Below are 13,652 nucleotides of genomic sequence, written 5' to 3' on the forward strand. Positions count from 1 at the left end.
GCCATCGTAGCGAGGATTATACAGCTGGAGTAAGAAAACAGGATACGTTTGACTGCAATCTGCACTCTACGGACAAATACCTGCGATTACATTTACAACTGTAACTGTAACCAAACACGAGCTTTTCCTGATCCAAACCAAACAACTAGCATAGCAATAACTGAACAAGCAGTTTTCTTAGAATCAGTTATCAACCAGTTATAAACGTTATCATTTCATAGTTTAATGGCAGATAACTTCTACGTTTAGCTATAAATTACACAAGTTTTCTAGTTTTCTTGGCTCATTGCTGCAGGCTTTTCAGCAGGAGCATAGTGAGAGCGATTGTGTAACCACTGCAGGCGTCCTGCAGATCCTGGGAGGAAGTTTTGGCTTCTTTTCATATCAAACAATCTGCTCTCCAGGTGCATTTCCTGCTCTAATATATGGTTTCCTGGTGCAAGAAAGAACTTGTCTGACCTTTAAATGTAGGCGTTCTTTCAAAGAGGTTTATTTGTTCAAGCATACTCTTTGTTTTTCATGTGGCTGCAGTCAGCTTAGCATACAGATAATACTCGTTAGTAACTGGAGGTCAGTCCTTAAACTTTTAATATTCTTTCCTCTGTAGACTCTCCCTCCTCCAACGTGCCGGCCACTTGCTTACATCCTCATCTTTTAATTCTTTCAGTACGCTCGGCTGCCTGAGAATGTATTAACAGGCTGGACATTCATCAAAGTGACATTATTCGCATTCATCCTCCCCTCTGCCGGCGCTCCACATGTTTAAGATTAATTTACAGGGACGAAGGAAACGCTGGAGAATAGACTGTCTTTTAACCGTGACTGCAGAGGAGTGTTCAGTCATATGCAAACAACAGAAGCTCCTTTAACCCAAAAGCATCTTTGGCCAAGATGACCGCACAATCCATCAAAGCCCTTATGAACCCGAGTTAGAGATGATCAGCGATCAACACCTGCTTCCTAACATCAGCAGCTCAGAGCAGCTGAACTCACCTGAGACTGTAGGAATCACCAATACATATGAGTTCATGTGTTCAGTCTTCATTTCATGTCCCTCCAGTTTTTATGAACAGCAAAGTTTATGAACTGTTTGGGAAATTGAAGCGCACGTGACTCCAGATTCACCACCGAGCCTCTCGCGCCGCTCAAACCCAGAGTTTGTTTTTTGCGTATTTTTTGTGAAAATGTCATAACCCCCCCACTGAAGCAGAGATTCATCCTACTCAGCTGAGTCTGAGTCGCCAGCAGCAGGATCCTCATGTGCGTCTGCAAAGTTGTTGTGAACTTGTTAGTTATGCCTCTCTGCAGCCGGCTTCTTTATGCAGAAGTTGTTCTGGTTCAGAGCACTGAGGAAACAGCTCTGTGGCCACCGCTGTTATTCCAGCACCAACATTCCCCTGCTTCAGAGTGCTGCTAGCATCTACTAATAACCAGTGAGTGAAAACACATCCGTGTGGAGGAGGGGGACGTGACACATAAAAGCACCAGCAGGACACAAACCAACGTCTCCGGCATGTAAACCTGCGGCTTGACCGCATTTATGTGACTAACATGTGACTATTATCTGTTAGAAGACAGCATTGCTGCAGCTGCTGCATAAGAACATCAGCTTGATGGGCAGAAACCTGTTACGACTCGTCTGAATAACGTCTCAGTGAGTGGCCACGTTGCAATCTACACTGTGAGGGTGTCTTTCTTTGGATCCAGACAAATGTCTGTAACGTGTTTGCCGTCGGGCATCTCTGCTGATGAAACTGAGCTGTGAAGCTTCTCTCACAGGAGTCGGGGAAAGGAACGTATTCAAAGTGCAACAGAGCAAAGAGCAGAATTGGTTTTATTGTAAAATTAAATCCCAACTTTAAAAGGCACATTTTTGTGGGGCGTTGTTCCAGGCAGAGAGGCCCAGGTGTTCGTCTCGTCCTGGTCACACACCTGAACCACGTCAACAAAGTAGCAGCTTTACTCCGAGTCGCTCCGTAATGAAGGATCACCTTGTGTCTAAGGGAGAGGCGTCGCGTCAAAGAAGCTTATTTCCACCACCTGCGTCCATTAAACTGTTCTTTCTGTCACTACTCAGAGCTCGTGGCACAGGTGGTAAATCGACAGCTTCTCATTAACTTCTCACCAGCACAGCGGAGCGGTGCAGCGTTTATATCACACCTGACGCCACATCAAACCTGCTGTCAGTTCCCTTCACCTGTGAACAGGACGCCGAGACACCTAAACGCTGGTCCAGGGTGGGTCCACTTCACCCACCTCAGACTGGAGGGTGCTAATTCTCCTTCACCCCACTTCACAGGCTCATTTAACTGCCCCAGTGTGAGGTGGGGGTCACCACCCCAAAGCCCAAAGAATGACATCATGAGCAGATAAGATTTCCTTCAACATCTTCAGAGTCATTTTGTTGGTTTGTCCTCTTCACACCATGATGCGCGCTCTATCCTGGTTTCTGCAACTGTACCTGTAGAAAAGCAAGCCTAACCTCTCAGATGGACCGTTCATTGTAACCGAGGCGTTGATCGCCTTTCTTCTTTTTCTGTTTCAGGACGAGAAGAACCAGGTGCTGACCACCAACATCTGGCTACAGCTGGTGAGTTTTCTTTCTGGTAAAAGATTAAGATGATCGTAGAAAAGGGTCCAGACGGTTCTTACACCAACTGTAAACATTCGTTTTCACAGCTTCAACCCACTGACTGTATAAAGATGCACATGAATATTACATCTGTTAATGTTGTTCTGAGCTCGTGCTTGTGGTGCTCAGGTGAGCCGCCTTTACCTGTCAGGCACGCTGGAAACATCAGCGGTTTCCAGGAGACGTAGTTTCGAGTCTTTTTCCTCTTTTCTGTCTTTTTTATATGTTTTTACATTTGCAGCCGAGGCTGAGCGCGTTCTACGCCTCAGTGAGAATCCGTGTATTTCCCAACATGTCAAACTTTATCTTGAGGGTATGTTTGTGCCAGCTTTGACATTTAGAAATGGACGTCCCTTTTTGGGGGGAGTTTAGTGTAATGATCCATAACTCACTGCCGGAGGATTAGTTCAAGATATGAGCTAGCCCTCCACCCAGCCTCCCCCTGCCGTCACCTGCAGAGAGTTAACGCAGGGTGTCCGCCAGCCGTCGCAGGCGGGAGTATCGGTGGCAGTCGGGATGGCGAGCAAACTGACTGTTGGTAAAATAAAGCGAGCAAACACTGACGATGAGTAAAAGCCTGCAGCCACGCCGCCCCATCCTTCCACAGAGGATGAACTCCAGCTCTGCCACTTGACCCAGATACAGTGAGTTTGCTGTGATGGAGAAAAACTCCAAAAAGCAGCGCCAGCGCCGCCTCTCTGTCTCCAAGAATGCTCCGTGAGCCTCGCCACCTCCTGCTCTTTGACGCTTTACATCTTCTCCGTTCGCTTTGAGCCGGTCTCGCTCGGAGGAAAGCCAGTTTTCTTTGTTTTCCTCGGTTAGGGCTGACTCTGGTGTGAATGTCAAAGCTAATGGCGAACGCAGGAATCCATTAAGAGAGCTCCTTAAGCCCACTTCACACAGCTGTCCAAATTTAATTAGGTTTCATATCAGGGCCTGTGGAATGTGCGTTTGTACGGTGGCGCTGCACTAATCCGGCCTAATCTGCTCCTCTCGGATGGAAAGGTTGGTTCCTCCCCAGAGGCTCTCCCAGGACCAATGACTGTTTTGGCTTCAGCTCCTCTTCCTCCTCCTCTGCTGCTGCTGGAGTCATTGTTCAGGGTTTTATTGTGAAGGGGAAGAATGTCTTTAAGCGAGGAGAAACATTTCTGCAGCCAGAGCTGGGAGGCTTTTTAATGTCAGTGTTCCTGCAGCTTTTGTTCGTTTCCTCCTGGCAGACGAGAAACTTTGACTCACCGTGAGAGTAAAAACTGCCTCCTGGATCACATTTCTTCCTTCAGGGGCTCGGAAAGAGCTTTCACGTTTATTCTGCAATGATTTTGTTGAGCATTCGTCTCATTTACAAGCTGTTTGTACCCAGACGCACAGACTCAGAGCAGCATAAAGGAGCGTAAACACAGAAAAATGACGCTGTACTTTAACTGTTACTCCACTTAAAATGATTTTTCATTAATGAACAAAGCAAATGAGCAGTGAGGATATTTACCGCCTTAAACACATTAGCTGTGATGGTCTTTGGCCCTCAGGTTAAAGTTTTGGTTTTGAGATTTATCTTCAGCTCCAGTATTTTTTATACTTTTTAGCCCTCAGCCATGAAAGGCTGCTGGAGGGTCGAGAGCAGCAGACGCTGTAGAGCACAGAGTTTGAATATCAGTGACCTCAAGGTCAAAGTCAGAGGTGCAAATGTAGACACTAAAGAGTCACAAACCCAGGGCACAGAGATGTTACAGGTCTAATCAGAAAGACTATTCCTCGAAGGGGAAAGCAGGAATGAAACAAACCAAATAATAATGAATAAAATCGATGCACTAAAATCTCACACAGTCCTACGATTGTCCTACGACCTACAACGAAGCGGTTAAAGACAGGAGAGGAATTCCTCTTCCAGAGCGGGGATCAGCTTAGTCCCAGGAGGACGAGGAGAAGCCTCCCGTCTCGTCCCTCCACCTTGCACTCCGCAATCGGTCCCTCGCTCGCTGCCATCACCTCTTCCCTCGTGTCATCGCCCTGATAACAGACAGATTCTGGCTAGAACCATCGCTTGGGAAGCTGGCCTGGCTAATAGCCATGCCGGCCCTCAACACGGTTGCTCCCGGCGAACAACAGTGGAGACAGCCGTACTCGATCACGCATGGTTCTCCCCGCTGGTCGCCATCTCTGTCGCTGGAAACTGGGACGCTGGTATTTTGTTATTTCCTGGGTGATCAGCCTTAATGATCGCGTTGACTTCCACGCCTCTGTCCTGCGTTTGGGTCTGAACGTCCTCTGGGATTAATGACACACACAGCCACATGACATCAGTTAGTTTCCACAATGAATGCAACAATGTAACACGCAGGTATTTAGTCCAGACTCTGATGACTGTCATGACATCACTGCATCAAAATGACTGATGAGGATAAAAATGTTTAGAGTTGATTCAATATTCAGGGCAAAAAAAGTAAAAGTTGTTATCATACGTGTGCATTCACATGCTGCCCTGTGATTGGTTGATTAGCTACTCGTGTTAATAAGCGTCTGGACCTAATGAAGTGGCCAGCGAGTGTAATAAACATGAAATTCTTCTTCTTCTTGTAATAAAATAACAGCAGCTCGAAGTTAAACCATTAAAATAAAATATCTAAAATATTGTATTTACCTCACGATTTTACTGCTTTACTGCTTACATCCGCCTGTGGTGACGACAGGATCATCTTCAGCTCTTCAGCAGCTTTTACATGTTTAGTCGTGTTGAAACAAATAATTAAAGTGTTTGGAGAGGTCTTATAATAATCAGCGGCTCTTTCAGAGTTCCAGAGTCTCCCTGAAATCTTCCAGAATAAAAGCGGTGATATCCGGCCTTGTCTCTGAGCTGCTGCATGTCTCTCTTTCTTTCTGAACCTTATCTCGTGGATCAGTCAGCCTCTCCCTTTGTACTGTGCAGGTTTCTGTTGGTCTTATGCAGCTCTGACTTGTGAAGCTTTGGAGGCTTTGAACATCCTCCCTGCTCATTGAAATTACCTGTGAGCTCTCAGAATCAAACCGGCTTCCTCGGCGTGTTCTGAAGTTTCTCACATGTTGTAGTCTCAGTGGTTTCCATGCTAATGCTAACGGAGCGAGGAGTTAATGTTGTGTTTTATTACGTATTTCAGCAAACCTCACGGAGTCAACATATTCCTCCTGAAAGCTAAGAAGTAAAACGTCATCCCAACTCTTTTAATATTTCAACAGTCGCAAGAATTGAATATGTGAAATGAAAACTGAAGGCCTTTGGATGAAAGCGCTCTGATCTAAATCACCAAATCTCTCAAACTGGAAAATTAATTGGATTAATCTTAATATTTAATTAGTAAAAAATAAAATATTTAGGCTTCTCTGTTTGCTCCGTACGTCTCAAAAACAGGCTGAAAATCACCTTTAAGCTTTGCTGCTTTACACGCTCGTGCGTCTGTGACGCTTTGACCCAGTTTCTCCAGCTTTGCTGACAGTTACAGTCGAGCAGCACGGTGCACTGAGGGACGGTTCATCCAGGTGCACATTCAGGTGTTCACAAGCAAAGCAGCAGCTCTGCATTACTGATGGCTTCCATTACAACAGCTGGCCTGTGTTACCTTTGTAAGGGATCATGTGTAATCAGAGTAAATGATGGAGAATAAATCAGTAAACGATACACAGCACAAGATGTACTGGCTGGTTTACCAAAACATTTCTTATAACTTTAACTGAAACCAGCTAATTGTTTCTAATTTGTGATGGAGCAGTTTTACAAAGTCTAATGCGGGAGGCTAACGTCGTTTAGCTAGCCTCCTGCATTATTTGTTCACGTTATTTACTTATAACTAAATAAGTATCAACTTTACATAAATGTATCTACTGCTCTCACCTGAAACAGTAAAACAGCAGCTCTGGGTTAATGATGGCTTCCATTACAATAGCTGGCCTGCGTTTCTTTGTGCCGCTGCCACCTACTGGTGAAACTAAATATCACTTTAACACCACATCAGATGGGAGCAAACGAGCTGTTTGCGCTGTGCTAAATGTAATGATGTAAACTACTGTCATAACAAAAGCAAAACGAGGGGAGCACGACCACATTCAAAGAACAAGAATTCTCAGCCTTGTTTTTAACACTCAGGGTGACACAATACCAAACCCCATTATCCAAACTCTCGGCATCACTTAACACCGGATAAAAGAGCTGAGATCCGCAGCTTTGTTGTTGGTGTGAATGTAATAATCCAGCTGTGATCCCTGATAATGCTGAGTAATTACAGAGTGAGAAGAGAGCCCGTTTTACACCATGACACTGTTGGAAATGTGTATTTGGTGAAGTCTAACTGTTAGTGACACACTTTTATTGATCTGTCAGATGAACAATTCTGCAGTGATGCAGCAGTAACTGAGCCTGTGGGCGTTTACGCGCCATCAGTGCGTCCAACCAGTGATGACATGTCTTTGACAGACGCGATGATGAAAGGACATTAATGGTAATGGAGTGACACTTTTATGTTTCTTGTGTCATAACTTAAAAGTTATTATATGCACAGCGTCACGTTTTTGTCAAACATCAGATGCGCCCTGCATTTTTTACAAAAGTCAGAGGCTTTTTGAGGGGAAATATCTCTGCAACAGTTCAGCTCTCAGTGGAGTCCTCCGGGAAAAACATTTCAACTCAGTGACAGGAAGTAAACAAGATGAAGAGGGATGTGCGACTTTCAGTCACCACAGCCTCAAACCGTCAGCACGGACCACAGAACTCGGAGAAGCTCGGAGACGTAACGAGGGCCGAGCCTGCCGGGGAGCCAAGTATGCAAATGAGGCGATTCTTGGCGGCGCTCCGTCCTCTCAAACACCCGGAGCTAACAATGGCTGTTACATAAGATCCATCAATGTAATCTGGATTTCACCAGCTGAGATTTGGAGGTCAGGCAAACAGGAGCCAGCTGCTGCTGATCACACAGAAGAATCACATCTGTGTGATTTTACTGTTAGCCCATCATTTATGCAGGTTTCACAGAAATACAGTGAATTTGTGGAAAACCGTGTTTATTTTTATTTGAACTAATTTGCATTTTTCTGTGTAATTTTGAGTACGTATTATGTTAAGACATGCTTTTATTTTATTGATTTATTTATTTTCTCCCCCTTTTAATCTGCAATGGTTCAGTCCAGAATCTATTTGGGCTGTGGCTCAACCAATTAGCTGTCACCACCTCAACTGGTCAGCTGGTTTATTTGTGAAGGTGTGATTGGTCCATGTGTATTTTTTTTCTGTTTGCTGTTTTTTATTTAAAGATGCCGAAACGCGTCGGTCACTTAATAAATCTGTTCCCGGTTACTTTAAGCATCGGTGGAGTGTTCATGTCATCAAATGTTTACATACAAGTTTTTTTTAAGAAAGACCCAAAAACAGGACACATTAGCCAACAACATAAATATTATTTAAACCCAAACAAACAGGTTATAAACCTGGAGGATTAAAAGCAAGAGTGTACACGTTAGCTCAGCTGAAAAACACGAACGATCCGTTCGGCTCTGAGCAGAAATGTTGAGCTAAAATAATATTATTGCAAAGCTGCTCCGTTCTTCAGCATGGAAACCAACACGTGTTAATGTTAGCATCATCATACTGGAGCCTTTTATGGTAATATGGCAGGAAAACTATAATACTGGCTATAGCTAGGTTTCATTTGACGTAGACGTGACGTCGACGTAAAGCGCGAAATTTGACTGCCGGTCGGAAGTGAAAAAGATAAGCGCAAAATCACAGACAGACAGTACGCAAAATGCCTATGTCCTGTTGTGTTTACGGATGCTCCAGTAGGTCGACCCGAGAAACTGATAAACGGTATTTTAGGGTACCAAAAATAGCCCAACGAAGAGGAGAAAAATGGAAAATTCTAACCGAAAAACGTAGGAAAAAATGGATTTTAAATTTACGTTTACAGTCGGGAGGAGCAGAGTCTGCCAATGCCCGTGTCTGCAGCGACCACTTCGTCAGAGGTAATGTTATGTTTGCAAACGAACTTATTAGCATTAGGTTGTCGTTAAATTCTCGTTTACTTAGTGCTTTTAAGTTAGTAGTCTAATATTGACTTGATTGGGACTATAGGCTGCCCAAGTGCTTTGGATGACGAAGAGTCGGAGGACTGGGCTCCGACGGTCAATCTCGGCTACGAACGAAAACCCAGATCGGAATCAGTTCTCAAACGAGAGAAAAGAATGAAGCTTAAGGCAGAACAGCATCGATGTGCAGAGGCGATTTTGGATATGCAACAGACGGCTGAGAGCCCGGATTTGAGCCTAGTGACAGTGGAGAACAGGCTACTAACCCTGCCATACAATTGCAATGAGCTGCAATCACTTCTCCATCCTCCTTTGCAATTACCCAAGTCTTCAGAGGTGTCTCGTTAGACCGCTGAGAATGGTTTACCTTGAAACAAACAACTGTCACTCTAACGAAGTCCTAAGGATGTGGCATGTTTGTTGACGTTAAAGCCACTACCGCTAACTGTTAGCGTGTTTAAGATAAAGCAATATAAGAACAAACACTCACCCTTGCAAACACCAAACTGTATCCATCACGGAGACGTTTTGTTCCAAGGTTGTGGACCCACCCGCTGACAAAAAAATTGTACGCCTCCAGACTCTTGAAAGCTTTCATTTGCTGCCTAGTGTAGTAAGAAGTCTGGAGGACCAAGTAGTTGGTGATATCCACAGCCTCGATAGTAGGCAAATCCTTTACTTCTGTGGTGTATTCGGACATTTTCAAAGAATACGGATCACGTCCGATATATTTTTTAACTATCTGTTTATATCTCTCCTGAGAAACGGGGTCTAAAGTTGCACAATAGCTGCTCTCCTGACTCTCCACAGTGTCCTCCATGTTTACTTCCGCCCTCCACTCAAAAATCGCGCTGCCTCCGCACGTCATCAGAACCACGTGACCGCAACCCAACTATTGAAGGGGGCTAAAAATAACTGCTGTTGACGTGGATGACCTTCATGTGAAGTCTGACAATCACAGTGTCGAGATCCTGCTTTGTAACTCACTGAATGCACAGAGCGCCAAATAAAGTCTGCGACTCCACACAAACACATGTGGGTACGAGGTGGGTCGGTCCATTGGTAACATGGGGTTTTTGTATGCGTGTTTGCAGTACTGGACAGATTTCTACCTGCAGTGGAACACGTCCGACTATCCAGGCGTGACCAACGTCAGGTTCCCCGACAGCCAGATCTGGAGGCCCGACATCCTGCTGTACAACAGGTACCTGTGTGCTGCGGGAGAGCAGTCGAACCACTCGGTAACGGAGCCGGGAAGAGATTACTCCATCTTTGTTCTAAATGTATCCCAGTGTGTTAGCTGCACAGCTGATAACCTCTAACCCGATCTTTAGAGCAGGACGTACAGACTAAAGTTTCCTGGTGTAGCTGCCCCAAGTATGAAAAATGTCAGAACGGAGATGGAACGTCACGATCGTTCGTCTTCTGGTTGATCTGCAAAGTTTCTGAAAGAAATCAATAAACCAGAAATCAGTTTGTCTCCTGGTGGAAGCCAAAGACATCTCTCAGTTTGAGGTTTTATTTCTTTGTTGCCGAGTCAGCCATCCTGTTATAGATGCTAAAGTTAGGCTCTCTCCTGTAAGCATGAACACCTCGCTGTTAACATCGGGGCTGTGGGAGGCTCTCTGCTGGTGGCGCTTCAGCTCATTAACCGAGCTGCAAAGTTTGATCCTTGGAAGTGGAGGGGGTGGGTGGTTGTCAGAGGGAATATTGACCCGGCTGGTTTTAATGAGGCAGACCCAGCTCACAGGACCAGAGCCTGACGGTGAATGATTATCAGCCAGTGGGTTCACTTTTACAGCAAACTTCCTGTCTGCCATTTCTGTTGGATGAGACCTTATAACATTTAGCTTTGCATCGCTGTACTTCAGTCTTATTACATGTTGGCTGGACACATTCATTGATACCAATACATCTGCATCTGAGCTTTTATTGGCAGATGGCTCCAGTTCTATGGGCAGAAATCTGTGCCATCAGAAACTGAATTTGAATAAGTTCAATTTGAATTTGAATTGCTCAGATTGAATCTGAATTGTAACTTGAATAAATGCTTTTGAAAACTGAATTTGAATTAGTCTAATTTGAAATTGAATTTTATATTTTGAAAATGAATTGATTTGCTTTGAAACTGCATTTTATCCTTTAAAAATTCAGCTCTCGAATAATTTCAATTTCAGTTCCAAAATTCAGTTTTTTGGAACTTACATCCGGTTCCAGTTCAAGAGCAGATTAATAGAACTACGTTTTACTAGCGGACCGAAAGTGTTACTGACGGGAATCTACAGCGTCTTGAGCTGAATTAAGACTTCAGAAGTCATTCGTCATGTCGAATGACCAGCGGATAAACTCTCAGGTTGGTAATAAATGTATTACATATATAAGAACAAGCGTCATGTTAACAAATGATAGCCGTACGGTAACTTTTATGCTTATTGTAGCTGCTAGCTAAAAACGGTAATTTAGCGTAGTTTGCCCTGAATTCAGCTTTGACAACAAATATGATCGACTGTTTCTAGTAGAATTCCAAAGTTGTCATCTTGGACCCTCTCAGAGTACCCCCTCTGTATGCTTGCAGAGACCCCTACAGTAGGGAAACATGCAAAACTGTGCCCAAACCTTTGTGTTTTAGCTTTATTTATGTCTTACACAGCATCCCAACTCTTTAGCTAACTTAATAACTTTAGCTAAAGTGAATAGTTAGTCTAATTCATTAGTGCAGCATTACTGGATTTGGCCAAATTTGGCCCGCGAAGCCATACCAAATTACTATCAGAGCTGGCCTACTGGTATTATACAGCTAATATATATATTGTTTAGTATTAAGCTTTGCTTGTTCCATATTCAGTTTTTCAGCAAAACTTGTTTGAGTCCATAAGAAAAGTTTCATTCTTATATCTGGAGGAAGATTTTTTTTTTTCTTCAATAAATATTAATGTTAGCCCACGACTTTGTTCCAGTTTTGAATTTTGGCCCACTGTGTATTTGAGTTTGACACCGCTGGTTCACAGCATCCTGCCATGCGATTGCATTTGTCTCTAACCATCAGGAACCCTCACGTTAACTTTTATCCAGTGGAAAAAAGTTAGCGTTCATCCTCCAGCTTCACTGTGCTAATGTTATGCTAACATAGCTGTGTCGCTAGCGATCACGTAGCACATCATTATATACCAGCTAGCCCAACTTCAGTAACCCTACAAACGTCACTGCTGTTTAGTTTCCTGTCTTCATTCATGTTGGAAGTGATAGCAGAGCTGTACGTTTGAATTCAGAAATCTCTCAGTCAGAACATGCTATATCATGTTTAGATAGAAGCTAGCGAGTTAACTTCCTGCTAACTTCTAACTCTGTTAAACTTCATAAATCCTGTTTTCATGGATGCCTGGATGTTAAACTTAATTGTTACACCTGGTAAAGCAGCAACGCGGATATTGGACAAGCCTGATCCAAGCCGGCTCCACGCCCCGACTTGTATTCAACTGTTCCTGAAACACTGGACAGTCCACGAGGCCCACGTCCACGCCCCTGTGGGTCAGGAGTGTTTTGGGTTATGAGCAGGACCTACACAATTTAGGCAGGTGGTTTTATTGTTGTGGTTGATTGGTTTATACTACCAGCATGTTCTATGTCTGCTCTGGGCTCTCCCTCCAATTAGTTCCAACAATAAAACCTCCACAGAAGGCCCTGAAAGATTTCTCTCTTCAGCCGTCAGAGCCGTCCCGGCGAGCTTCTCTCGCCGCCGAGGAACAGCTGACATGTTTGGAGCTTCTTCCCAGAGTCTGAGCTCCTTGTGGGCTGAGCTCTGATGAACACAGAGTGACAAGGAAGGACATTTAACAAGAGGAGTTTTGTAAACAAAACATTAAAAAGGAGAAAGTTCTGAAGCAATAAAGTCATTTAATAATAATATTTTTCAGCTCATAAGCATCACTGCAGGTAAAATGAACCCTGACGACGTCTGTAAGAATTAGTGGACATTATTTAAATATTAATTTTATTCGATGGAGATGTGGTTTGTTTCAGTGAAGAGTTTCTAATGAAGGTCAGAGGTATAAATACACAGCTCTGTGTGTCCGAGGCTGCACGTGTACAGAACACGTGTGTGCGCGTTCGGCTGTCGTCTTGATGAAACTATGATTTGCTCAACGCTCATGGCTGCTGACGGACCCTGACTGTGGATCTGTCTCTGCCCACAGCGCTGATGAAAGGTTCGATGCTTCATTCCACACCAACATCCTGGTCAACTCCACAGGCTACTGCCAGTACCTGCCGCCAGGTAACACACACAAGCCCCTCCCATCAACAACAACTACACAGTCCTGAATTCACCTGTAATCACAGCTGTTTAACATTAACAGGAGTTTGTGGTTCTACTTATTCAATGATGCTGAAGTGACTACAGATTTATAAAAAGCTTCTCCATCCATCTAATTTCATAATTCAGGGTGAATATTTTTAATAAAAATAAAATGCATCCCTTTGTTTCAGAGTCTTTCACTGTTGTTCACAGTGTGATGGTGGAAGCAGCAGGACGTCACAAAGACTGGATTTTAAATTTTAAATCCGATGTTTGATTCAGATAATTAAACTCTGGACATCAAAGTGTGAATAGGCTGTGAAAAGCATTTTTATCAAAGTGTGTGTGTGTGTGTGTGTGTGTGTGTGTGTGTGTGTGTGTGTGTGTGTGTGTTGGGGGGGCTTCAACATGAGGTCCCGAGGTCATCTGGAGGAGTTATGGTCGTGATTCACAGCCCGAGACTCACGTTGTCTTTTAGCGCGGCGCTGATTGAAAGATGATTCTGGGATGTTTGTCCCTGTTTTTAAATTGATTCAGTCACAAAGAGCACCGTGAAATGAGAAAAACTGATGCTTTACAGTAAAAGACAAACAATATGCATCTGCAAATGATTCAAAGCTGAACTGTAATGATCCAGAAGCAGAAAGGAAAGCCATCGTCCAATCAGAAATCAGTAACAGC

General features: G+C 44.0%; 1 protein-coding gene across 4 annotated transcripts in view; it reads left to right on the plus strand.

The window, feature by feature from the left end:
- LOC309710557 (neuronal acetylcholine receptor subunit alpha-7) overlaps window positions 1–13,652 on the plus strand; it is a 62,465-nt gene that overhangs the window by 13,308 nt on the left and 35,505 nt on the right. For all 4 annotated transcript variants that reach the window (XM_082540142.1, XM_082540145.1, XM_082540144.1 and 1 more), the window contains exons 3-5: window positions 2,546–2,590; window positions 9,772–9,881; window positions 12,871–12,950. In XM_082540142.1, coding sequence (XP_082396268.1) covers window positions 2,546–2,590; window positions 9,772–9,881; window positions 12,871–12,950 — 235 coding nt within the window. The remainder of the gene's footprint in view (window positions 1–2,545; window positions 2,591–9,771; window positions 9,882–12,870; window positions 12,951–13,652) is intronic.

Source organism: Aulonocara stuartgranti, assembly GCF_965226115.1.
Source record: "Aulonocara stuartgranti genome assembly, chromosome: 7".
Classification (NCBI taxonomy): domain Eukaryota; kingdom Metazoa; phylum Chordata; class Actinopteri; order Cichliformes; family Cichlidae; genus Aulonocara; species Aulonocara stuartgranti.